The sequence below is a fragment of the Candoia aspera genome, chromosome 5 (genome assembly GCF_035149785.1).
Source record: "Candoia aspera isolate rCanAsp1 chromosome 5, rCanAsp1.hap2, whole genome shotgun sequence".
Classification (NCBI taxonomy): Eukaryota; Metazoa; Chordata; class Lepidosauria; order Squamata; family Boidae; genus Candoia; species Candoia aspera.
Window position 1 is genome coordinate 85,804,766 of NC_086157.1, and position 27,729 is coordinate 85,832,494.

The 27,729-nt window shown below is 39.7% G+C and overlaps 1 protein-coding gene across 3 annotated transcripts in view; it reads right to left on the reverse strand.

The window, feature by feature from the left end:
• NME7 (NME/NM23 family member 7) overlaps positions 1-27,729 on the reverse strand; it is a 94,197-nt gene that overhangs the window by 41,073 nt on the left and 25,395 nt on the right. For all 3 annotated transcript variants that reach the window (XM_063305652.1, XM_063305653.1, XM_063305651.1), the window contains exons 2-7: positions 17,752-17,859; positions 12,545-12,711; positions 9,555-9,665; positions 6,961-7,011; positions 5,083-5,290; positions 1,710-1,815 (exon numbers count right to left, since the gene is read on the reverse strand). In XM_063305652.1, the coding sequence (XP_063161722.1) occupies positions 1,710-1,815; positions 5,083-5,290; positions 6,961-7,011; positions 9,555-9,665; positions 12,545-12,711; positions 17,752-17,859 (751 nt within the window). The remainder of the gene's footprint in view (positions 1-1,709; positions 1,816-5,082; positions 5,291-6,960; positions 7,012-9,554; positions 9,666-12,544; positions 12,712-17,751; positions 17,860-27,729) is intronic.

Sequence of the window (27,729 nt, forward strand, 5' to 3'; positions counted from 1 at the left end):
TTGGTTTACTTTGAAGTGGGATAATTGTCTAAATGTGTTTATCAGGATGGTTTCTTAAAGGTCTGGATAAATGGTTATGCTGTTTTGAAAATTCCTACATTTTTGGTAAATGCTTAGGTTATTGTTTAAATGTGGTTATCAGGATGGTTTTTTAAGGGTTTAGATAAATGTTTATGCTGTTTGGATAATTCTTATATTTTTGGTTAATGTTAATTTGGCAGCTAGGAGCAAATTATAGTGAAGGATAGTGTTTGTTACTATATTAGGTTCCAAATTATGTTTGAAGGGTTTTATATGTTTTTCTTTTATTGGGAGGGTAATCTTGTTGTTTTAGAACGGAATATAATAATGAGAATTTAAACGCTTTATAGAAATAATGTTTACTATAATATGAATTGGAATGAGAGATTGATACTGATTTATGTATATCTTTGTTACAGAAATTCAGAAGTCACTTTGTAGTAGTTTGTTTTGTGTTTTTTCACACCTTTTTAGTTCTGTTTCTTTTTCTTTGTAGACTTCTTTGTTTCAATTTTTTTGGTTTTTATGTATATTTTGAAAATGCTTTAATAAAGTTTTCTAAAAAGAAAAAAAAAAGGAAAACAGCTTTACGATCAATCTGTCACAGCATCCCACGGTCATGTGATCACCATTTGCATGCTTCACAACTAGCAGAAATGAAATCGCAAGTTCCAGTCACATGTCTCACTTAACAACTGTGGTGATTTGCTTAACAATGGAAGGAGAAGTGAGGTCGTAAGCCTGGTGTTGTCATGAACAGATGTGTAACAAATTGAAACTGGCAGAAGGAAAGGACAATTTTAAATCATTAAGTCAAATATTGTGAAAAAGAATAATAGAAAATAGTGGTTTTCTCTAATGTGGACGTCCTTCAGATGTGTTTTCTTCTTCAATTTCCCTAGAATACTCCAGCCAGCAGACCATCAATAATAATTCTGAATTCCACACCTCTGCAAGGTGCCCAGGCTGAGGAAAGCTTTTACAATTAAAGCTGTCAAGGGTTAAAAGTATTTTCTTATAATGTAATAGACTAATTTTATTTGCAAGAATCAAATGAGTTCCAAAATAGGCAAAAAAAAAAAAAAGATTTTAAGTTGTCAAACCCACTTTACAAATTCCATTTATAGCTCTTTCTCGTTTGAAAGTATCCACTACTCTGATATGTTGTCTGATGTTACCTTTTGTGCTGAAGGATGTTACTGATGTTTTCTGGGGCAGAAGCAATAATCATATTCTAATCATGGTCACTCTATCTCATGAGGACCTACTAGAAGCAGTATTAAAACATGAAGGTCAAAGTGGTTTTGCACAGCATTCTTTTCCAATATCTCAGAACCTGCTAACCCAAATAATTCTTTATGCTGTTTATGTGTTTTAGTTGCATGAAGAGAACATCTCCATCGGATTCTGCAAGCGTATCAGCTGGAAATCATCTGAGCCTAACTGCTAAACAATCTGTTCATAGAAAAGCCTTTTTTAAAGAAATAAAAAATAATGAGTAGCAACAGGAAGAAAGGTCTTTATCTCTGGAATTATAAGTATTGGCATTCACAATAAGGAACAGCATTACTTGTTACAACAAGGTAACTTGAGAGCTACCACTCTGGAAATAATTTATATGGATATTGACTAGATAAAAAGAGGACCAACATATACTTATTACTGACTCCGCAAGGTATATAACTAACCTTCTTTAATTGCATGAGGTTTAATAACACAACAGGTACAATGTGTATACTTTGCAGTGCCTGCAGGTCCATGGCCTCCACTGGAAGGAAAGAATAATTCCAGCTCCTGGAAATAATAGAAATTAAATATATATATTCAATAGAGTCTCAAATCACTCAGATTATAATTATGGTAGTCAGATTCACTGGTTTTCATTCCATTCATTTCTTCCATTCCTTATTTTTTTAATATATTTTTCAAAGTGCCTCATGTGACTGTTCTATCATTCAACAGAGACAACAGATCTCCAAACACAGACTAAGATCCAAAACAATACCAGTTTTCAAGAAATTCTCAAGTACCCCAAGAAAAAGATACAAGAAGCCTTTCTCAGAAAAAAAATAAAAGCCTTGAGAAATTGCAAGGCAAATTTCAGCACTGCCTTACTATGAACAGATGGAACAAGCAGGAAGAAAATCATGAAACACATCCTATGTCACCACAACATCTCCTTCAATATCTGTGGTGTTATAACCACCAGATGAATTCATTATTTGTCGCATTACCACTCAATCATTCCCAATAAACTATATAAAGCTTGCTTTCCCTACTAGCTGCTCATACCTTGGAAACAAAGAACTTTCTAACCTGAATGCCACATGACTGCTGGCTGTGTTGAAAGAATTTTATGCTATCAGAGTGAATCAGTTGGCCCAGAAGAAACAAAAGAACAGTAAGCTGAACCAGGTGACTTAACAGCCTGAGCAGATGAATAAAAGCCCCAAACCCAAGACAGTAAAGACACAAAAATCCAAATCCCAAAACAGGCTGAATAAATATATTAATGAGAGAGAGAGAGAGACAGAGAAAGTCTTTCAATCAGAGGAAGGGAGGCAGAGAACAAACAGAACTAGTGATTTAAAGAAGAAAAAAACAGCAGGCAGAATCAGGTGACTCAACAACATACATAAAGAGAGAAAGAAAAGGAAAAGAGCAAAAAAGTAACCAAATTACAAAAATAAGCTTGAAACCTCAGTTCCGCTTCCTATTTATCTGTTACAGCACAGATACTCTTTTGTTTGTTTCCCTGTCTGCTCACTCCTAGAAAACAGAGGGCCTTCTTACAGGGCTGGCTGCTCACTGGGGAAGGAAACATCATCATCGTCATCAACAGAGGCTCTCTGCATGATGAGGTGAGATCCCTCTCGAGAACCTCTCTCCAACAGCTACAGAAAAATCTTATGCCCATGATTTCAAAACTACAGCAGAAATCATCTCTGTCTGAAATGCATGAAACTGTTTGAATTGCTAGATTGGAGAGTATATACATACTTTGAATCTATTCTCCCAGGCCTGCAATTTTAATACATATTCAGAGATATTAATCTCCAGTTCTTTCTCCCAAAGTCTGTCTTCATGAACAAATACTGTAATTGCTTTTCTACTTAACCAACACAGCTTCTGCAGACTATACATACTGCTCTTTCCAGACACTTCATTTTTCTCCCATGAGTAGTCTGTTCTCTCATGAACAGGACACTGAGGCAAAATCTCAGGCTAGCAAGGGCATCTGTGAATGAGACCACCTGTTATTTCTCTCAGATACGCCACTACCTGGATTCAGTCCTGACAGATGTTTTCACTTATCTGCAATAGTAGGAACAATGCCGTAGCCCAACAGTACAGTTACCCCTATGGCCATGTACAATGATCCTGCGTTGCTAAGTAACCTCAATATAAATATTTCTCTTTCTCCTAGCAAAACAAAACAAGGAGAAAGCTAAAGGAGATAAGAAAATTGGGGGAGGTGAGAGATCAGAAGCAAGGAGAAAAACATTTATTCCAGATCAGTTGCAGAGGTGGATGGTAAATTCAAGTGCCAAGGACTGGCTCTCTTTTTTGGCCATCATAATTTATAATCTCTTAAGAAGCTTAATATTTTTCAGTGGTATGAGCATGTGGTATACAATTTTATAGTTGTATAAAATTCAATAATGTACAAATTAAAGAAGTGATTCTTTAGCTCCTCACATATCCATAATCCCACACTTATGCTACATTTGCTACATGTAGCATTAGTAACTAAATGCTACATTTAGATACTTTTAAGGATACGTAGCAGGGGACAAATAAGAGAGTAATTAAGACATTGCCAGCAGTACTATTCTTAGCTCCTCTCATCAACATCAAGAAACATGTTTCCATGGAAAGAAAAGCACGTATCAAAAAGTAAAATGCAAAAATAATATGTTGTCCAATCTCTTTTCTTATAGCTTGGAAAGATACATATAAAGGTTTGCCTTCAGATGAGCCTCCAATTAAAATTATTTAATCCACCACAATGAATAGTTAGAAAACTATAAAAAAATTCTAGGTGGCTATGCATTATCAATTATAGTTTCAACTTTAATAAGACACATAAAAATGAAATATACATTATATCTTATCATGTAAGATTAACTAACCAATTTATTTATTTAGAACAGCCTTTCTCAACCTTTTGACCCTGGAGGAACGCTTGAAATATTTTTCATGCCTCGGGGAACCCCTGCACATTCAGGCTAAAATATAGGCCAGAAGTTACAAAATTATTATATTCGTTTCATGGGTAGGCCTGTATATAGGCATTAACAATGTTCTTAAACTAAAAATAAAGAATGAAACTTACCTCTTTAATGTGAAATTGCCTGAATTCAAAATAATTTTTTAAATAAATCTTGATCCCCAAGGGAACCCTAGTGACCTCTCGTGGAACCCTAGAGTCCCACGGAATCCTGGCTGAGAAACCCTGATTTAGAATATTGTCATGCAACTACTCCTTTAACAGCTCAAAGCAGTATTTGATTGAAATTGTACTGCTATTATTCAAAGTGAAAACAAAACTGGGATGAACTGGTAGGAACACAATTAATTACACAATACAGTAACTGTCCTCTACCTACTCTTCCAGAATCAGCTGATTCTCACTTATCTGTGGAGGACTGGACTGGAGAGTACTCTGATTCCCAGAAGAGACCTTGATAACAAATCGCTAAACATTTTTCTAAAAATCAAATATTTTGCACCAATGCTAAGAAGTTTGTGCTGGTGATAAAATACGCCTTAGGATCTGCTATACAGAGTAGTCTTAGCAGGATTGCCTTATTTGATCAAAGCTAAACTGAAAGCTATGGAATTAGGAGGCTAATCAATAAATAACTCTGGGTCAAAAGCAGTAATTTTAACTGGGTTCAGAAAGAAAGAGGAAGGGAGTGTTCAGTCTACATATTTATGTGCATCATTGGAATAAACTTAATTGAGAGGTATGAAAACATAATTCTTATGATATGCTAACAGAAACCGAGCCATGTGCAGAAAGGCACAGTCCATCAAATGTATATTTGAGAAACTTACACTAGCAGCAGAGGCAAAGGAATCAGGGCCATGAGCCACATTTCTTATGTTGTCAGTTCCAAAACATGCTCTAATGCTGTTTGGAGCATCAGTTCGGGCCACAACTGAGTTTGCAGGTCCTAATAATTGTTTCCATCTACTTATGGCATCATCTCCCAAAATCTCCATGGCAACAACAGGACCACTTGTAATAAACTCAAGAAGCTCGCTGAAAGCATAAAATAGAATAGTCAGGATTCATGGGAAACCAAATGATCTGACAGGATTCTCCTGTCCTAAGCAGAACAATCCCAACAAAGTTGGCTACATAGTACAAATATTAAGCTACTATAGTAAAAAAGAGTAATTTGCCAAAAAATCTGATTGGAGAGAATAATTTCACATTATTTCCAAAAATATACTTCATTCTGTATGGAAAAATCTGAAACTATTTTAATATTTAATATTTTAAAAGTGGCAGAACTGAAAAAAGATGAAAATAGACGCACTGAATACTCAAGAACTCTGATATCCTGTTTAATTGCAGATTAAGCAGTTACATAATTCCTAAATTCTTGGCTCCTTTGGAATTGGCAGCTTAGAGGCCAAAGGAAGCTTGCCAAGTCCATCAAGGCATCTCTCTCTCTGTAGAACTCCATCTATTATTCCTGTACATATATGGGCAACCATGTTCAATCACAAATGTGCACATCAAGAAAACAAAATACATATCTCAGTGTGTTTGTAAAGCATTACAAAATAAAATTAGCACTCATCAGTACTGCTACCAGAACCACCAGGTACCTAATTAAGTGTAAGGTCAGGGATCAGAATAGATAATTGACCTGCCTAATGTTACTCTTATAAGACAGGAATGTGCACATCTGACTCCCATGCTCCACCCAATATATTTTAAACAAAAGAGCAGTCTCCTTGCTACTGTGAGCTGGAACACAGAGAGGCAGCTTGTGAAGTTACAAGACTATTTTGCTCATTCCTAGTCTCCTGGAAAGGAGGAACTGATTAACTTTACCTTTTGCAGTGATAAGAACAAGAGCACCTATTTTTTTTAATGCACCAAGGTAGCATTTTTTGGTAACAACCACCAAGGAAATTGCCATAAACAAACTATTGTCCTTCAACCCCCAATCTGTCTATGCTGACCAACAGTAGCTTTTCAGAGACTGAATACATGGTCCTACAAAGTCAATTTGCTTAATAGTAAGGAAAATGAAAAGGACTGAGCCCATTCCAAAGCAAAAACAAAAACACACTGCAAGAAAAAGAGCATGCAATACCACCACAATAAAATGTAGAATGAAGTGTATGTATGAAGATCTATACGAACTAACATTGACAGTTAGGACCATGTATACTCTTACAAGAAAGTTCCAAAGATGAGAAACTGATAAAAGCATATTTTAATGTTGTTAGAATGTATTTAATTTATTAGAAGGCAAGAGTCAGAGAAGGTGGCAGGACCTAGCTGATCTTGAAAAACCTAAACAAGGTCAGAACTGATTAGAACTTGGGATAGAAGACCACGGGGATATTTCAATGCTGAAATCAAAAATACATTTTAGAAGGCAGCAATGGCAAATGACTTCTGTATCATTATGAAGAAAATATCATGTGTCCGTGAAGTCACCAGGAGTTGAGTATGACTTGACTACAAAACTGATAGAATATAAGTCAAGATTAACCAGCCACTTCCTTACAAAGAAAACAGGTATAAAATTAACAGAACTCTAATTTTTCTATGCTTATTAAATACTATCTGCAGTATGTTTGTATAAATAACTCAAGGGACATGAGTAGAAAGCAACATGGTAAGACTTTTCATTTCAAGCAATGTAACATACAAGTTAAACCACCCTGTACACCGAAGTATATACCCACTTGTAATAAGGCTTAGCTTGATGGTTTGCGTGTAAATCCATTGCTTCTCCCCTATAAAATATATATTTGAAGACGTCTTAATTAATGCGTACATGACAATATTTCTAACATTTTTCTTAATAACAGATTGCATTCAAAACTCTACAAACAAGATTCCCTTTGTCTTTATCATTCATTCATTCAATCAATCACTCAATCAATCAATCAATCAATCAATTTATATAGCCATCCACCTAACATGCAACTCGGAGAGGCGTGCACAACTGAAAACAACAAATACAGTAAAACTTACCACAGGTATCCTTGACTTATGATGCCAATTGGGATCAGAATTTCCATTGCTAAGTGACGCAGTTGTAAAGCACAGCCGCATCACTTAATGATGACAATTTCTGCAGTCCTCGTTGCTGTTGTTAACCAAATCCCATGGTCATAAGGCGAGGCAGCTTCCTGACAGCCTCCCACAACCAAGGTCAGTGGGGAAGCTGCCAGGAAGTTGCAAATCCCAAGCTGGCAGGCAGGTAAGTGACTGCTGCCAGGTGGGGAAGGGAGCGAGGGGTTGCATGGGTGGTGCGGGGGAGGCATGGTGAGTGTCAGGGAGGATGCAAGGGGGTGTGTGAGAGGTGCAGTGAAGGGTGCGCAAGGGTGCGCAAGAGGTGCGAGGGGGGTGCGCAAGAGGCCCAGGGCAGGTCTGGAAGGGTACGTGGGGGTGCAGCACAGGTCGGGTGCGTGAGGGTGCAAGGGGGTATGCAAGAAGCACAGCATGGGTCTGGGAGGGTGGGCAGAGATGCCATGTGGATTGGGTAGGGTGCATGAGTGGCCAGCACAGCGTGAGCACAGTTGGGCTGGGGAGAGTGTGTGGGTGGGGGAGACTTTACCCCAGTGACTTGCAACCTTCCCTGCCAGCTTCCCCATTGACTTTCTGGGGAAGCTGGCAGGGAAGCTTGCAAATGGCGATCATGTGATCCTGGGGTGTTGCAACTGGATGTACGGGCAAACCGGTCGCCAAGCACCCAGATTGCGATCATGTGACTGCAGGGGTGCTGGGACAGCCTGAACTCCAAGGACTGGTCATAACCATAATTCATCCAGTGCTGTCATAACTTTGAATGGTCGCTGAATGAATGGTCATAGGTCAAGGGCTACCTGTATGCCAGAGGCAATTCAAGGAAACAGGGAAAATCAAGAAAGGTTCACAAAACCTCCTGACTCAGTGCCTTACAGAAAATTGTATCGGGTCAAGAAATTAACCCATCCGATCCAGCATTATTTAAACTGACTGGCTATGTTTTTTCAAGATTTAGTCTTGGTCCTATCTAGAGACATCAGTGGGTAAACCGGGATTTCTGAGATCAGAATATTTAACCACAATTCTCTTCCTGCTGATAAACCTTCTGCATTATTCAGAATTGGACACCCTCTAGAAAATATTATTTGAGGCCCCAGGATTGCAAGTGCCCCCTTCACTTTTGGTGTGGTCTCTAGAGATCTCCACAAGTAGTTACAAAATTGTAATGTTTAATGTAGAAGAAAATAAAATGTATTAAATATATGTCCAGAGAACAATATTAACTGAATTTAATTTTAAGTCAATGAATTGAATTGTGTGCCAGGGCCTCATTCCAAAATGTAGCTGCCATCATGGAACATAACTTGAGTTTGATTTCATTTACCCTGAATTACATTTAAATGCATTTAATATCACTCTCCAGGCATGCATTTGATAATATTCCCTTCTTTCATACTAAACATTACAAATGCAAGTTAGCTTTTCCCTGATCATTGCCCTCCATATATTTTAAACTACAACTACAACTCCCAGATTTGTTACCATTACAATTCCCAGAATTTTATTCCATAATGGCAATGGGACCTGTGTTCTCATGATACTGCTTTTACCAAGGCAGATCTTGTCCACAGAAAATGAATATAATCTTTACATAATTTTAATAAATGCTTATCTTTAAAAAAATGGGTGTGTCCAGTATCTATGTGGCACACTAGGAACTCTCCCTGTTTGGAAATACAATAATACCATATCAAAGACTAATCATATTAAATCTTATGTTAGCTTGGCTTCCAGGACAGCAACTGGAATGGGAAGCTGAGACTATGATTGGAATATTTACCTAAATAAGTGATTGTTTCAGTGGCTGCCCACACACAGAATTGCCTATTTAACAGCACATGGGCCACATTGGGACTATCACCTACAACTAAAACTTGTACTAAAAAATGTATAAGCTAAAACTATACATTACCCTTTGTGAACAACTAATACCACATCACATCTTTATTATGGTTATATTTAGCTAAAGAATGTGTGTGAAATCACATTGTAACACTCAGTATTTACCTTTATTCTTTCAATTCTTGGGGTACTGCATGGCCCAAGATGGAAATGCTGAATAAGATGCTTTCACAGTCATACTTTAATTACATATCAAGAGAAGATATAGGTTGGCAACACCTATCAATTTCAGGGTAGTTTTATAAAAGCTAAAGATTTTTCTTCATGAACCAGTGAAGATTTAAAATATAAACTATATTTCCATTTTGGGGGCGGGGGGTGGAATCAATGATTAAAACCTTACCTTGTAAGTTTCACCATTTTAGCCTTTGTTATTGTAAAACCAGAATTAATAATCATATCAATGATTTCTCCAAGTTTGAGTGCTGTATCTGGTTTTAATAATGCCAAGGTTCTATAACAGAGAAAAATAAGAATAACATGCAAATAAGATTTAAATGAGAAATTTTAAAAAATTAGCTTATGAAGATCTCTAATCAAAAGTACAAGCACAGGAAAACGTAACCATGTCAGTCATCACTACGTAGTCATTCCTAGCCTTCATATAAATAATGGAAATATTTGGACCAACCATTTCAATAACACAAATGAGTTGTGAAGCAAAAAGTTGAATGGGGGCAAATAGTGAGGGGGGGGGTATTTCTTTAGGCATTGCCCTCCTTTTGTCCTCCTCAGATTCTAGTTAAACAGAAACATTTGAGGGGGGAAAGGAACCTTGTGCTAGGCAAATAAGGACCATTTATTTATTAAGCAGCTATAGATTGTGAAGGACATGGAGAAATATGTCATGACCCTAATATACGACCTGAAGTAGGTCAGGGAGAGAGGGCAGCTTATTACAACTTGTAATATTGTTCTGTTTTAATATTCTCATACTGCAAAATGGGAAGATATTCTTACGGTGAGAGGTGCTGGTTTTTCAAAAGCCTAAATGTAATCCAGGGTAAATCTTGTTATCTTGTTACCTCCATTAATTCATGACTATGTTCCTTTGATAACTGCAATATAACTGGAACACCAGGGCAGGAAGGGGTGAGAGGAGAAAGATATTCCTTTAGTGTCTTTCTTTTTCAGAAACTCAGAAAGGCAAACAATTAGCTGAAATTTAATTATGGCAACATCTGGATTATGACACTGTAGAGGGACTATGCCTGAGCATTGGTGTAAAAGGGGAAAAGAGGAAGGTGTGTCCCTAACTAATATGTAATCACTGTGGGAAAGCAGCAGCACGCCATTCTCTTTGCTTTTCTAACATTTCCCTGAGGAAATCAAATGTTCAAGCACCATGGTCAGCTCCAAGGCAGATAAACACAGCCATCTCAACAACCTCAAGTACAGGCTTGGTTTTAACAAATCTCCGATGATTTAGCTGGATATTTGGTAACAATACAAGTTTCTAAAGATTTCTGTTAGTCAGAAGACACTCACAGTTGACCTGAGGACCAATCCCTTCTACCTCTTGTATCGTAAGCTGGCTAAACTACTGAGCAAGAACCACCCTGAGGTTAACTACGGAAGGAGGAGTTTGCTGGAGACTTTTGTTTTTCCCAGGGAACAGTAGCTGACTGTGAGGAATGAAGGAAAGAAATGGATCTAAGCCACCACTCAAATTATGAAATCATCCAAGATGCAAGGAAGACTCTTATGTACACCAACTTTTAGATAAAGAGAAAAATTACATGGAGTGATGTTAAGGTTCAGTTTTATTTTGTATGTGCTCAAAAGAAGTTCCAGATTAATTTTTAGTTATTTTTTTCTCAGAGGCTAAACTGCCATCTTAGATGAGCCTATCCATTCTTCCTTTGTTGCTCCTCTATCTTTTTTTTTTAATTCTCACACATATTTTCTTTGCTAATGAAAGAAAGAGTCCCCATGCTTCTCTCTTTGCTATATTTTAAAAATCTCTAAATGCCAGTTGAAACACATACTTTTGGTACCAATTTGTGTCTTAGAGGGTAATCTGGCATCATTAATTTTATGTCAATAATGTCATATTGATCAACAGTATGTTGATTTATTATTTATTATGTCAGTAAATATCTTGATCAATAATAATGTTCCAATGCAGCAGGCAAATCACACATGTACAATATCCCTCCTTGTACTTCAACAGTTTATGATACCAGACAAATCTCTTGAAGAGAAAGGTATTTGATGCTGATTTTTTTTTTGGTATCTCACCTATGGACATTGCCAAATGTGGAAATGAGCAAATGTCACCAGGAGAACCCTATTCCTCATTTTATTCCTTTCTAAAAACATTTTCAACAGTGCTGAAAAAACTAGTTTGCCACATATCCATTTGCAGCTCTTTCTACGTACTCTTTCTGAAAGAAAGAACTTCGGACTATTCCCATCAGCTGCCAAGAAACACTTGTAGGTATCTCTACTATAAACTTTTCTTTTTTTAATTTTAATTTATTAATTATTAATTATTAATAACACAGCGGAGTATATATATATATATGAAAGCAATACACATATATTTATACAGTATATGTAAATATACATATACTGTATATGCATATGCACATACACATACACACATGCACCCCCACACACACACACAACCCTTTATTTAATTAGATTATCTAGGAACTTAGAACTGGGTAGTAAAATATCGTTATGGCTTTGTTGTACGTAATAGGTAAGTTTAAACCAGATGCAGAAAAATAATCTTCTGTATTACTGTGATACTGTGCTCACCCTCTCTCTCTCTCTAATTTTTCTGTTACAGCAATTTTTCAGCTTAGTTGCCATCTTATGGAACTGTTCAAATCCTTTCCTGTTTCACAGGATCCTGCTACCCCTTGTCTGGCTATAACCAATAAAAAAATTATTAATTCTTTATGTTTCAAGGTGTTGTCGAGGTCATACAAACTTAGTAAAGCCAATTTAACCTCTACAACAATGGCAGGAGTTGTAACAAATCTGAGTATTTTGAGCATTTGGATTGTAAGCCACTGAGAGTCAAACAGGATGTAACTATCCAAAGTTAAAGCAGCACATAAGTATATGAAAAGCAAGATGTAACTATAACAAATAGCTCTCTTCCTTTTTTCTAACGTTCATCTACTTGGTTCCACTTTTTCTGAGGAACAAAGTAATATAATACCCTTCCCCATTTTTCCTTTCATCCATCAGGAAAACCAATGCATCTTCACTCTTGTATATAATAACACGACTCACTAATAGAAGATAAAGTATAAGTATGTTGATTAAATTAATTTACAAAACTGAAAATTCCTCAGTTCGGAAACAGCACTTTCTCACCTTTCTTTGCAACTGCCCAACATGCGGGAAGTATATTGATCCCCATAGTCCACCAAATTGAGGTGGCGCGAGAAGATAGTAATTTTGTTGCCCACAAACAGATCTTTAAAATGCAGATCTTCATATTTAGTGCGATTCAAGAATCTGCAGCGATTCTTCATGTCATACTGAAGGGTAAAGAGAGAGCTGACTTAATGTTCTTATTTTGTTAATTTAGAAATATAACATTTCAATAAAATCCAGTCAAATGTTAGGATACTGAATATCTACCCTATCTTACTGCATGCATACAGGAAAAAAACACTGAATGGGCCACAGAATAGAAGGCAGGATGACATCCCCATGCAACCCTTTTTATTTTCTGTTTTACTGACAAAAATGTGACAACTTCTCTGATTTTTGTTTACAATTACACATAAACTGTTATTTTAACAAATCATAATTCCTAGTCACCTGCTTAACTTGCTGGATCTCATGTAGTCTGCCACATTTTAAGCCTGAACCTTTGTGATTCTGAAGCTCTGATGACCAGACAAAAATTAAATGTCTTCATGAGCTGAACTAAATGATCTATTATAATCATGCTATAACAACCGAAAAAGAGCCAGTGCAGTATAATGGTTAAAGTATTGGACAGACACCAAAGAAACCCAAGTTCTAGTCTACCCTCTGTCACAGAAGCTCACTGGGTGATTTTTGGGCCCAGATTTTAAGCCCTATATGCCACCTTGAGTTCCTATACAAATGTTGAGATAGAAATCTAAGAAAAAATAATTTGGCAAATCGAATTCTATTTGTATTAAAGAATTCTAGAATTCTTATACTGAAGATACTGTAGAGGTCATCTAGTCCAACCAATCACTCAGCACAGGATCCACTGGAGTACACCCAACATATGATCACCCAGCTTCTGTTTGAAGGTCTCCAGACAATAACTCACCACTTCCTGTGTTCTTCCTGACCTCCAGCCTCAACCTACTTCCTTGTAATCCTAACCCACTGGTTTTGGTCCTGTCCTATGGGACAATTCTATTCTGTCTTCCATGTGATAACTATTTGAATGTTGCTATCAAGTCTTGTCTCAGTCATCTCTTCTTAGCCTCTTTCTTATCCTCTACTTGCCTATCCTAAGATGCAATTCCCTCCTTTCCCTGATAATGATGACTAGCTAGAACACTATTTTCTTTCTAAGAAAAGACAGGTCCAAAGTGGAAGTTAAAATGTTCTGCCTTCTCACTATCACTCATTACCAATTCACCACTTTCTTCCTTGCAATAGACCTACATTCTCTTTGGCTTTCTTTTGGTTTCTAACATTGCACACACTGTGAAGTTCATAATGAAGTTTTCCTCATTTACATGTTATTAGTTTTTCCCTCTTACTTCTCTAGCTAATCTCCCAAGCAGAATTTCCTCATTTGTTGGCTTGGTTTTGAGCTCTACTCTACTTGGGTGAGAACTAGCTTGGAGGAGGAGGAGGAGGAGATGGTGGGGAGAGAAAAGTGCCTCCGCCAATTTCCCTGTTTGCTCACATTCTGGAAAATGGTTTCTTATAAGCCACTACTTCATAGAAAGCTTCACCAATATTTGTCAGTTCTTCTGATAATTACTGCAACTGTTTCAGTCCCTTTTCAACTACTAACACATCTGAAAAATGGTAATATTAATACAAATACATATACTTAATTCACCTGCTCACCTTGAATTATTTATACATCTGATTACCCAAAAAGACAGGTGCACAATAAAGTCAGAAAACAGTAATTATTCTAGTTTGTAAATACAGCTTGCGATTTATTCCTTTTTCTTGCACTCTCTTTTACCCATGATTAAATGAAGCCTACTGTATTAGAATTAAAGGACCCTTATGCACATGCTTCCCCTTCCACTGGAAAAGTCTTTTTTCTCAGATGGCAGCTCCCCACATTTCATATGAATTCTTTTCCAAGTCTTCCAAGCTCCAGTATCAGGTTATCTGCAGGGGGGAAGGCTTGTCTTTGAATTTTCAGCTGTGAACACAGAACTCAATCTGCAGATATCTGATTAAATACACTGTCTACTAGGACATGAATATCTCAAAATTATTTTGAAAAATTGCTTCAGACCTAATCACATCCCCTCTATGCTCTTCATTAAAAGCAGCCCATTTTTTTAAGGCTTCCATGTGCCAGGAAAAAAAAAGATGCTCCTGTTTTAAGTATCACATTAAAATAATGAATTAATTTCTTAAATCAGTGGCATCTTTCTTTCAGACTCAGAAGAAGAAGAATCTGGCAACTTTTATGAATAGCAGAGAAGAGATATATTTATGTGAGGTCCAAAATGCTTCTTCTTTCTGAAGTGTGTGCAGTCATACTAACTACAAGCCACAATAAAGCATCAAAGGTTGGTATCTAAGTAAAGACTCTAATCTACTATGAAACTCAATGGAAGTTTTTAAATCAATCAATCAGTCAATCAAAGATAATAAAATAGTTGGCCATGTTCTGACAATGAATTATCTGCATACACAATGCTCATAGCAGTGTAAGTGTTGTTGTTGTTTATTCGTTCAGTCACTTCCGACTCTTCGTGACTTCATGGACCAGCCCACGCCAGAGCTTCCTGTCGGTCGTCAACACCCCCAGCTCCCCCAGAGGCGAGTCCGTCACCTCTAGAATATCATCCATCCACCTTGCCCTTGGTCGGCCCCTCTTCCTTTTGCCTTCCACTCTCCCTAGCATCAGCATCTTCTCCAGGGTGTCCTGTCTTCTCATTATGTGGCCAAAGTATTTCAGTTTGGCCTTTAATATCATTCCCTCAAGTGAGCAGTCTGGCTTTATTTCCTGGAGGATGGACTGGTTTGATCTTCTTGCAGTCCAAGGCACTCTCAGAATTTTCCTCCAACACCACAGTTCAAAAGCATCGATCTTCCTTCTCTCAGCCTTCCTTATGGTCCAGCTCTCACAGCCACATGTTACTACGGGGAACACCATTGCTTTAACTATGCGGACCTTTGTCAGTGTGATGTCTCTGCTCTTAACTATTTTATCGAGATTTGTCATTGCTCTTCACCCAAGGATTAAATGTCTTCTGATTTCCTGACTGCAGTCAGCATCTGCAGTAATCTTTGCACCTAGAAATACAAAGTCTTTCACTGCCTCTATGTTTTTTCCCTCTATTTGCCAGTTATCAATCAAGCTGGTTGCCATAATCTTGGTGTTTTTGAGGTTTAGCTGCAAGCCAGCTTTTGCACTTTCTTCTTTCACCTTCATCATAAGGCTCCTGAGTTCCTCTTTGCTTTCAGCCATCCAAGTGGTATCATCTGCATGTCTGAGATTGTTAATGTTTCTTCCAGCGATTTTAACTGCAGCCTTGGATTCCTCAAGCCCAGCATGTTGCATGATGTGTTCTGCGTACAAGGTGAATAGGTAGGGTGAGAGTATACAGCCCTGCCGTACTCCTTAAACCAGTCCATTGTTCCGTGGAGCAGTGTAAGTACAGACAGGCTATTAGCATAACAGTTTTCATAGTTTCTGTGTTTCCTTTGACTTCCACTATAATTGCCTATCTATCTATCTATCTATCTATCTATCTATCTATCTATCTATCTATCTATCTATCTATCTATTTATTTTCCCGCTTTTATTATTATTTTTAATAAATAACTCAAGGTAGAACATATCTAATACTCCTTCCTCCTCCTATTTTCCCCACAACAGCAACCCTGTGAGGTGAGTTGGGCTGAGAGAGAGCAACAGGCCCAAGGTCACCCAGTTGGCTTTCATGTCAATTTCAATTTCAATGACAATGCAATTTGTACTATTAGTGTTTATACAACTGCAGAAAACCCAAGATGAGCAAATATTAGACTGCCAATTAAAAAAGAAACTAATGTTCAAGTTCACACATCATCCTAAAGTAGTTTGTTGGGTTTTGGATTAGTAGAATGTGTGTGTTCAGTCACTGTGGTTGGTAAACCCTGGTTTACGAATTAATGAAATTTGTCAACCCTCAGCCTTTGAATTGGCAACACGGAAATATGATTCCATGTGGTCTAGGTTCAGAGTTGTTTAATGTTTAAAAAGTGTAATATATTCTGCAGGAAAAAAAATAGTATTTTTGTGATACAGAAAACTCGATAAATATTATTAATATATTCTTACTCTTTTCCTTTTTCCCATTATTCTATTTTATTCCTTGTATTAATTTTAGTTGCTAGATTGTATTATTTAGTTTAATGTATCTGAATTTTTAAGATGTTATTTACAGGTTCTGTTTTTCTGTTTTGTTTTCTTTAAGAAAATAACTATTTGTTTTTTAAAAAGGTTAATGGCTAAGTATATTGTGAGAACCTAGCCAACAGGTTTATTCAATAATCCCTGGTTATATAAATGATAGCATGGCGTGATGGTAAACCAAGACTGTCCATCCCACCTATATTTAAAACCTTATGCATATATTTAAGCTAAGAGCTATGCAGGTCACACACACTATAATTCAATAATCAAAATTCTGATCAGCAGCAAACTCATTAATATTTCACATGGGGAGAAAAAGAGACAAAAATTGGATAAGCAGACCTATTTATTTATTTATTATTTATATTCTGCTTTATTATTATTATTATTAATGAATAATTAAAGGTGGCAAACATACCTAATATTCCTTCCTCCCCCTATTTTCCCCACAATAACAACCCTGTGAGGTGAGTTGGGGTGAAAGAGGGTGACTGGCCCAAGGTCACCCACCCGGCTTTCATACCTAAGGTGGGACTAGAACTCACAAGTCTCCTGGTTTCTAACCCAGCACCTTAACCACTAGACCAAACTGGCTCTCCCAGTTTACATACTAAATCCTGTATAAGGTTTAACCTAAGAAAGGAAACACGTCATGGGATTTGATCTCCATGGTCACATTTGATCTCCATAGTCACAGCTTCATTTGAGCCTCAATGAGTACTCAACACTGAAGTCTCTAGTAAAACTCACACTCATTTTTTCCCAGTCACATTCTTTCTTTCTATGAAAAGATGTTGCAATTATATGTAGGTTTCTGAAAAGTGGAAATAATGCCATATTCTTCTCTCAGACTATGCAGTTCTTAGGAAAGGAAAGCAATTCTTCTGTTTCTGGTGCCGTGTAACATGAAACCCATATTATTAAAGGCAGTTTATTGTTGCTTTTAAGCAAACAATTTATAAAGTATTTGTAGACCAAATAATCTTACCATTTCCACTGATCCATCTTTTGGGTAATACAAAAGTTCATAACGCCGAAAAAGTGAAGCATTTGGATCATACCATTCTGCAATGAAAGCAAATCTTTCATCTTGGCTCTAGGAAAAGAAAGTCAAATGTATCAAGTTTTGTAACGATTTCAGAAAAGACAATATGTTCAGTATTTCTTCCAATAAAACCTGACGCAACAACACTGCTTAGTTATTTGGCGTAAAAGGCATCAAGATTTCTCAAAAATAATAATCTGGCACCAAAAGTTGGAATTTTAAATAAGGAGCATTAGTTTTTTAAGTGTTTCTCCAAAAGCATGGATCATTTCACTTTCTTCATTGAGCAGCTATCGTTCTTCAGTTAAAACTGTACATACTATTGATTATCTGGACATCATAGTATAAAATCATAACAGATGCCTATAAAAATACACATTTTATTAATTATAGACTCTTTTCACACTTTTCTGAGATTTCTAGAAAACTGTATTAAGTATTTCCACAGAAGATTATTTTTCATATGAAAAAAGGGGTTTCTGGTCTAACAGGTCTAGACAACAACAACAGAAGTTTCTAAACAATATTTATGGGACTGAGTTGTGAGGATCTGCCCACCAAGAGATAATTTCAGGCTTAGGTACAGGTGGGACTTCCGGAGGAGAAATGGTGGACTGAAGACAGCTTCACTTTTTGTGGAGCCGACAGCAACAGCAGATAAGAGGAGACATGATAAGAAATGAACTTGGGCCACATTATTTGACAGGGTGAGAGATTAAGCTCTTTAAAAGTAAAGAGAAGCTTTATAAAATGAATCTTTCTGATCAGGATTAAATTTTATATGTTGCAGTTTCTGTTAGTTATTAATTGGTTTTTCTTCTTGATCAGGACTGTATGACAAGGCTTTAAGGATTTGTCTATAAGTGAAGAGAGTTTTCTCTTGTTTTATTTCTTACAGAAAGGGATAAGTTGGTTTATACAACTGATTTTTTTAAAATTGAGGTTAAAATTTATATGCTATCTCTGGTAGTTCTTAATAGATCTTTGCTAATTAGGATTAAATGATGATTTCTTATATTTTGATTATTGAGAAGAGATGTGATATGGAGAAAAGATATTAATTTTTTTAATTACTAGAAAAGGTGTTAACTTGCTGAAAGTGTTTATACTTGTCTGGAGGGGAGGGGGGTCATCATTATATATCTTCTTTTCTCTGTCTTTTTTTTCTCTATTTCTTTGTGTTTTCTTTTTTTATTTACTTTTTATAATTAGTTTGCATTAGTTTTTTTTAATTACTGCAGATGCTGACTGCAGTCAGGAAATCAGAAGACGCTTAATCCTTGGGAGAAGAGCAATGACAAATCTCAATAAAATAGTTAAGAGCAGAGACATCACACTGACAACAAAGGTCCGCATAGTTAAAGCAATGGTGTTCCCGGTAGTAACATATGGCTGCGAGAGCTGGACCATAAGGAAGGCTGAGAGAAGGAAGATCGATGCTTTGGAACTGTGGTGTTGGAGGAAAATTCTGAGAGTGCCTTGGACTGCAAGAAGATCAAACCAGTCCATCCTCCAGGAAATAAAGCCAGACTGCTCACTTGAGGGAATGATATTAAAGGCCAAACTGAAATACTTTGGCCACATAATGAGAAGACAGGACACCCTGGAGAAGATGCTGATGCTAGGGAGAGTGGAGGGCAAAAGGAAGAGGGGCCGACCAAGGGCAAGGTGGATGGATGATATTCTAGAGGTGACGGACTCGTCCCTGGGGGAGCTGGGGGTGGGCTGGTCCAACAGCGACCAACAGGAAGCTCTGGCGTGGGCTGGTCCATGAAGTCACGAAGAGTCAGAAGCGACTAAAGAATAAACAACAACAGTTTTTTAAATCTTTGTATGTGTAAACTTTAATAAAATTATTATAAAAATATCAATACAGATGGTATTATTATTTATTAGATGATACAGTAGTTGTACAACAATCTTCCCCAATTTAGTGCCCTTCCATATGAACTCCCAGACATCGTGGCTGTGACTATGCTGACTAAAAACTTATTGGGAGTTGTAGCTCAAAACATCTGAAGGGCTCCAAGTTGGGGAAGTCTTTTATCAGGATCAAAGACTGAAGATTTTTTAAAGTTACACAAATCCACAAATATACAAATGCTGTATGTATATGTGTGTGTGTATACATATACACACACACACATACACACACTGTGTGTGTGTACATATATACAGTATGTGTGTGTGTGCATACACATACATATATATATATATATATACACCTACATACATACACAAAGTGCATTCAAACCCTTCACTTTTTTCAATTTTGTTATGTTGCAGCCTGATACTACAATTGTTCAAATTCATTTTTTTTCTCATTAATCTACACTCAGTACCCCATAATGACAAAGTGAAAATAGAATTTTAGAAATGTCTGTAAATTTATTAAAAAGGAAAAAGTGAAATATCACATGTACGTAAGTATTCAGACCCTTTACTCAGTACTTGGTTGAAGCACCTTTGGCAGCAATTACAGCCTCGAGTCTTTTTCGGTATGATGTGACAAGCTTTGCACACCTGGACTGGGGGATTTTCTGCCATTCTTCTTTGCAAATTCTCTCAAGCTCAATCAGGTTGGATGGGGACCATCGGTGGACAGCCATTTTCAGGTCTCTCCAGAGATGTTCAATAGGGTTCAAGTCAGGGCTCTGACTGGGCCACTCTAGGACATTCACAGAGTTGTCCCTAAGCCATTCCTGTGTTGTCTTGGCTGTGTGCCTAGGATCGTTGTCATGTTAGAAGGTGAACCTTCAGCCCAATCTGGGTCCTGAGCGCTGTGGAACAGGTTTTCATTGAGGATATCTCTGTACTTTGCTCCATTCAGCTTTCCCTCAACCCTGACCAGTCTCCCAGTCCCTGCTGGTGATGAAAAATACCCCCACAGCATGATGCTGCCACCATCATGCTTCACTGTTGGGATGGTATTGGGCAGGTGATGAGCGGTGCTTGGTGTCCTCCAGACATAAATTTACAGACATTTCTAAAATTCTGTTTTCACTTTGTCATTATGGGGTACTGAGTGTAGATTAATGAGAAAAAAAATGAATTTGAACAATTGCAGTATCAGGCTGCAACATAACAAAATTGAAAAAAGTGAAGGGGGTCTGAATACTTTCTGAATGCACTGTGTGTATATGTATATATATATATATATATATGAATTTTGGTTGTAATAGTAAAATCTAATACAAACTAAACTTAAAGAAAAGAGAATAGAGAGGGGAAGTAAAAAGTGCAAGGAAAAAGAGAAAAAGAGAAAAAGAGAAGAAAGAAAAAATTAAGAATTTAAGAATGATTTAGAAAAGGATGCTTCACTGGATCTACATAAGAAAGTGGCTGAGGTTTTAAAATTTAAAAGGGAAATACAATTGACAAACCAAGAAAGTGACCTGGACAATTTTTTCCTACTGGATTTACAAGAGGCTTGTTAAAGCTTTGAAGAACTCTGTGTGATGGGACAAAGAAGAAATGGAGAGAAATAAAATCCTATGACAATATTTGAATAAACTAAAGAATAAGACTGTTAGAAGTAAAAGGAAAGAATATACAGTTGGTTTATTTGATCAAGGTTAAAATAAGATATGTTGTTACTTCTGGCTATGGACTTTCCGCTGACACCAGGACTGAAAAGATGATGCTTTATGAATTTGTTTATAGATAAGAAATGGGATATGGAGATAAGTGTTTGTAACTTTAGAGAGGGTGAAGAGTTACTAAATTTGTTTATACTTGTGATGAAGGTTGGAAGTCACTTATTTATATATTTATTTTCTCTTTCAAATGCCAAAAATTCTACTACTAATCTGCCCTGCAAAAAAGTCAGCTAGCAGGTTGCATACCTATGCAAAATAGAAAAAGATGTTTCCTCCTGAACAACCAGCAGGGAAATATGGACTTTATCACTAATTGATTTAGCTAGTTATAAAAAAGGTTGCTATTATTATTATAATCACTGTAGGATGAAGGTTTCTTCATTGAATGTTATGGACTGTAATCTACTACAGTGGTCAATGCAGGTTGGTAGACAGATATTTTTTGAGTTCCCAGCCTAGACCTAAGAAAGAGTGACTGGCCCAAAGTCATCCAGCCACCTTCCATAACTAACGAAGGACGAGTCTGGGTCTCCCTGCTAATAGTCCAGCATCTTAACTACTGCATGTGTGTGAGAGAGATTATCTATCTATCTATCTATCAAATTTTTATCACCACCCATCTCCCCCTACAAAGATGGACTCGGGGTGGTTATTATTATTTATATTAATATAAACCTTGCAATGGATTAATTTGAGATGATAACAACAAGGGAATTCCACAATTCCAAAAATAAAATATAGTTCCTTAATTTTTTAAAATCAGGATTTAAGAAGATGCAGAATTGTATACGCCTCAAAGTTGGCTTTGACTGGAGTGGTTTATAAGTCTTGTAAGTATATAAATAAGGACTTCCCCTCACCATAAGCAGAACAGAAAAGGAAAAACACATTATATTCCTTTCACTTGCCAGCCCAAATGAAAATTATTGATTACCTATGTCTACTAAATGTGTGATTAACAGAAGGCTTTGTTAGTAATTATTATATTTTAAGCTAAATTATTATATTTATAAGCTAAATTTTCTTACTAACTTCCCCATTAAACATATGTTCATGATGAGGCTTCTCATGATTTCTGCTTTAGCACTTCCCAGCTCAGCCAGTCTTTCAAATGACCAACGCTTGCTATAAAAGTTTCTTGTCATCTTGACTTTTCTGCAAATCTCTCTCACACTGCACTGCGCTACAGTCTGAAATCTGGCATAAAAAAATGGACAGTGCTACAAAAGCCAACCAGAGAATATTAGCCCTTCCTACTTACCTTCACAAAATATTTTCAACTTCTGACATATGCCCCAGATAGGATTTCATATTAGTCTGACTGCAATTTTTTATTTATTAATCTCTCATAGAGATATGCTACTTTGGATTTGAAACTATATTCACACTTTACAACCGAACCCTAAAAGTAAACACTTTCAACTTCTGCAATCAGTAAGAACTGTTATAACAGTGTAAATACTTCTTCAGAGCTAATACTAGTAATATTGTACATTTATAAGTGATATGGACCCTGACTAATCAGGAGGACTTACAATTTACAGAGGAAATGCCAAGAATATGGACCGGATCTCAGATCAAGGTAAGACCGTTTAGAGTAAAGTATGTATTTATATATTAATCATTATATTAACATGTAAATAAGCATTTCTCACTTTTCCAAGGTGTAAGTAGTACTCAGGTTTGAAGTGACAGCACCAAACACTTATGTTGTCACTGTAATATATGCTTTATTTACAGATATACAAGGGACGCGGTGGCGCTGCGGGTTAAACCGCTGAGCTGTCGATCGGAAGGTCGGCGGTTCGAAACCGCGCGGCGGGGTGAGCTCCCGTTGTTAATCCCAGCTCCTGCTCACCTAGCAGTTCGAAAACATGCAAATGTGAGTAGATCAATAGGTACCGCTTTGGCGGGAAGGTAACGGTGTTCCGAGTCGTCATGCTGGCCACATGACCCGGAAGTGTCTATGACAACGCCGGCTCCAAGGCTTAGAAACGGAGATGAGCACCGCCCCCTAGAGTCGGATTCGACTGGACTTTACGTCAAGGGAAACCTTTACCTTTACCTTACAGATATACAAGCAGGGCAAAAAAGAGACAAAGGTACTTCTATAAAGACAGGAAGTACATCCAATCCTCTATCAGCCCCCCAGTAAGTGTCATGCGCTGCCTACTACTGAGTAAGACACAGACACTAATTTAGGGAAAATCAGGTTCTGGTTTATTTCAGCATAGTGCATAGCTAGAAAAAGCTGAGAGTGAAGGGAGTGCGCCGGTACGGGATTTAAATAGCCCACGCCGGTCAGCGCTCCCCCCACCTCGGGTTGTATCATCCCCCCAAGCCCTGTATGCTTCGTTGCCGGTAGGTGAGGGGTCGTAGGGCCCCTGCTGGTGCCCCGGGCTTCTCTCGTAATCGTCTTCCTCCTCCGGCCGGTGATTACTTTCAGCTGGGTGATATCCTTTGCGTTCCTGCTGACAGCTCCAGGCGTACCTCGTGTTCCGCCCTGTCTTTGTCGCTCTTTCTTCCTCCTTGCGTTCTTTTGACTGGATTTTCCGGCCGAGGTCGTTCTCTTCTCCTCGGGGTCTGTGTCTGTTGTTGTGCGTCGCTTTGCTTATCTTTTAATCCCTTGCTCTTGTTTCTGTGGTATTATGTGTGCCGTTGTGCTGACGCGTTCAGCTCAACGGTGCTCATGACATACTGCCCCCCTTTCGAATGGTAGCCCCCCCCAGCATTCAGGTTTTTTCAGGGAGAGCTGTAAAAAAAAATTTTTTTTTTTTGTATTTCCCGCCGGAGTGCTTTCTCCCCTCCCCTTGCTCCGCCCTCTACCGCGTTTCTATTTTTTGGGTGTGTTCCGAGTGCGCATGCCTCGACCACACGCTGCTCGTTCTTGCTCAGTTCTTTGTCAGAGGAGGCGTGACTGGTCGGGTGCTGTTTCAACTCCAGGTAGGATCCTTATCTTTTTGTTTTGTTGATTGTTTTGTTTTTTGTTGTTCGTCGTGTTGTCATGTGTGCATCCTGGCTATTTGCCCTCTGGCGATGCACATATGACCAATCTCCCCTCCCCAATGGGCCCGGTGAGGGTGGGGGGAGGATGAGTCTCAGGGGGGAGGAGGCCTACTCAAGTCGCAGGCTTGGGGGGTCCCTTCCCCCGGGAGCGACGCGGGCGGGGGGGGAGGCCCGAGGGGGAAATGTGTCCTAAGGGGCCGGTTCGGCTGGGCGCCCCTTTGGTTTGTCGGGGTACGTCGTGTGGAATGCTCGGGTCAGGTCCGGTGCCTTAACGTGTTGAGCCGCCACCCATTCTGGGTGGGGGAAGTGTTTCCATTTTACTAAATAGTGTAGTGTGCCCCGTTGTCAGCGGGAGTCGAGTATTTCTTTTACCTCGAAATTTTGTTGGCTGTCGATCATCACTGGGGGGGGGGGGCAGAGGCATGCTTGGGTGCCATCGGGAGGTGGTTGCTGGTTTCAGGAGGCTGCTGTGGAATACCGGGTGGAGTCTCCTTAGATTGTGCGGCAGGTCCAGGCATACTGCCACCGGGTTCACTAGTTGTGTTACTCGAAGCAGCCCAATATACTTAGGCCCCAGTTTCTTCAAGGGTTGAGGTGATTTCATGAATTTGGTGGAGAGGTAGACCATATCCCCCACCTGGAATGTCGGTTGCTGGCGCCAGTGCTTGTCGGCCTGTTCTTTGTAGGTGGGCTGCGCTTCCTTCAGCGCTGCTGTGATTACTGGCCATGATTCCCCTATCTTCTGTCCCCAGTCACCTGCGCCCACTTGGGGTCCCGGGGGTTGCGGTAGCTCCGGTATGGGTATGAACTCGCGCCCGGAGACTACTTCGAACGGGGTTTTCCCTGTACTCATGTGAATGGCGTTATTGTAGGCGACTTCTGCAAACGGAAGCAGGTCAACCCAGTCATCTTGCTGGTAATTGGTATATGAACGTAGGAATTGTTCTAGTGTGGCATTGAGGATCTCCGTGGCTCCGTTCATCTGGGGATGCCAGGCTGTGGATAGGGCTTGTTGGGTCCCAATTAGTTTTAGAAAAGCCCGCCAAAATTTCGAGGTGAATTGTGTGCCCCTGTCGGTCACCACGCGTACGGGACATCCGTGTAACCTGTACACGTGTATGAGGAAAAGTTTAGCCAGCTGCTGGGCAGATGGGACTGATGCGCAGGGGATAAAGTGCGCCTGTTTAGAAAAGTAGTCTTTCACCACCCAAATGGTTGTTTTCTTCTGGCTGGGTGGTAGATCTACTATGAAATCCATGGAGATTTCCTCCCATGGTCGGGAGGGCTCTGCCACCGTTTGTAGTAGTCCCGGAGGCTTTCCCGGTGCCCGTTTGGCCATTGCGCATATCGGGCAGGATGCTACGTAGGCCTTAACGTCCCGTCTCAATGCAGGCCACCAGAACTGTCGTCGTGCTAGGTGCAGGGTCTTTAGAAACCCGAAGTGTCCCACTTGTTTGCTGTCGTGTGATCTGCGCAGGATCGCCTGGCGCTGTGAATCCGGGACATATATTCTGCCTTCCCCCCATGCTAAGTCTTGCTCCATTGTCACCTTGTCGGGGTTTGCTAGTAGCCAGGGGTCGGTTTTGAGGGCGGCAGTGAGGTCCGCGCGTATCCCTCCTGGCAGTCGTGGGTGGTGCCGTCTGTTCGCTGGTTGGCTTGCCGTCGGTTGAGACGTGGGGTTGAGCTGTTTCTGGGCGCTGCTCCGGGTGGTCACTGCCATTCCCAGCTGGGAAGCGGATAGCACCGTCCCAATCATATCTGGGACGGGCTCTTCGTCTTGGGGCAGTCGGGAGAGGGCGTCAGCCAGGAAGTTCTTTTTGCCCGGTATGAACTTCAGTTGGAAATTAAAGCGGCTGAAGAATTGGGCCCATCTGACCTGTTTCGGGCTGAGGCGTCTGGGCATCCGGAGGGCCTCGAGGTTCCGGTGGTCTGTCCAGACCTCGAATGGTTGGGTGGCCCCTTCCAGTAGATGCCTCCATGTTTCTAGCACCGATTTTACTGTGAATGCCTCCTTCTCCCATACGTGCCATCGCCTTTCCGCCTCTGAGAATTTCCTTGACAGGTAGGCGCATGGTTTCAGGATTCCTGCAGGGTCCTTTTGGAGCAGTATAGCCCCCAGGGAGAAGTCTGAGGCGTCGGCTTGGACCACGAACGGCTGTTCCGGGTCCAGATGTGCGAGAATTGGCTCCGTTGTGAACAGCGCTTTCAGTCTTTTGAATGCTGTCTGACATGCGGGAGTCCAATTTAGTACTGTCCCTGGGTTCTTGGCTCGCCGTGTGTCCCCAACCCCTTTAGTTTTGAGTAGGTCTGTTAGGGGGAGGGCTATCTCCGCGAACCCCCATGCGGAAGTTGGCGAAGCCGAGGAAGTTTTGAAGTTGGCGCCTGTTACGTGAGCGTTCCCAATTCATCACTGCCTCGACTTTTGCAGGGTCCATTTCTATGTCCTCGCCGGAGATTCGGTACCCCAGGTAGTCTAGGCGTGCTTTATGGAATTCGCACTTAGATGGTTTGGCATAGAGCTTTGCCCTTCTTAGCTTTTTGAGGACTTGCCTGACTAGGGTTACGTGTTCTTCATGCGTCTGGGTATAGATGAGGATGTCATCTATGTAAACTAGCACCCCTTGAAACAGGTGTTCATGCAGTACTTCATTGAAGAGCTGCATGAATACTCCCGGGGCCCCCGCTAATCCGAATGGCAGTACCTTGTACTGAAAGGCACCTAGGGGGCAGTTGAACGCTGTTTTCCACTCGTCCCCCTCCCTGATTCGGATCCTGTAATATGCCTCACGGAGGTCCAGTTTGGAGAATACTCTCCCCGTGGACAGGTGGGCGAGCATGTCTTTCACGAGGGGTAGGGGGTATTTATTGGATAGGGACACCGCGTTGAGGCCCCGGTAGTCGGTGCAGAGCCGTAAGCTGCCGTCTTTTTTATCTCGGAAGAGGACGGGCGCTCCGACGGGTGAGCATGCTGGCTCTATGAAACCCCTAGCCAGGTTTTTATCTATGAACTCCCTGAGGGTTGTCATCTCCTTTGGGGTCATCGAGTAAATCTTCGGCCTGGGTAAGGGGACATCGGGAAGCAGCTCAATTCTACAGTCCGTCTTGCGGTGGGGGGGTAGTTGGTCCACCTCCTCTTCCCCGAAGACCTCTGAGAAATCGGCGTATTGTTCAGGTAGTTCTTCTGGGGTTGCTGTGTTGTCCTGGGCTACTGCCTCTGCCCGTCCCACTGTGGGGTTGAGCCTGCCCGCCGGAACTGGAGCCCGGTACGCGCCGTCGTCAAATTGGAAGGTGCGGGCCTTTCAGTTAATGTGCGGGT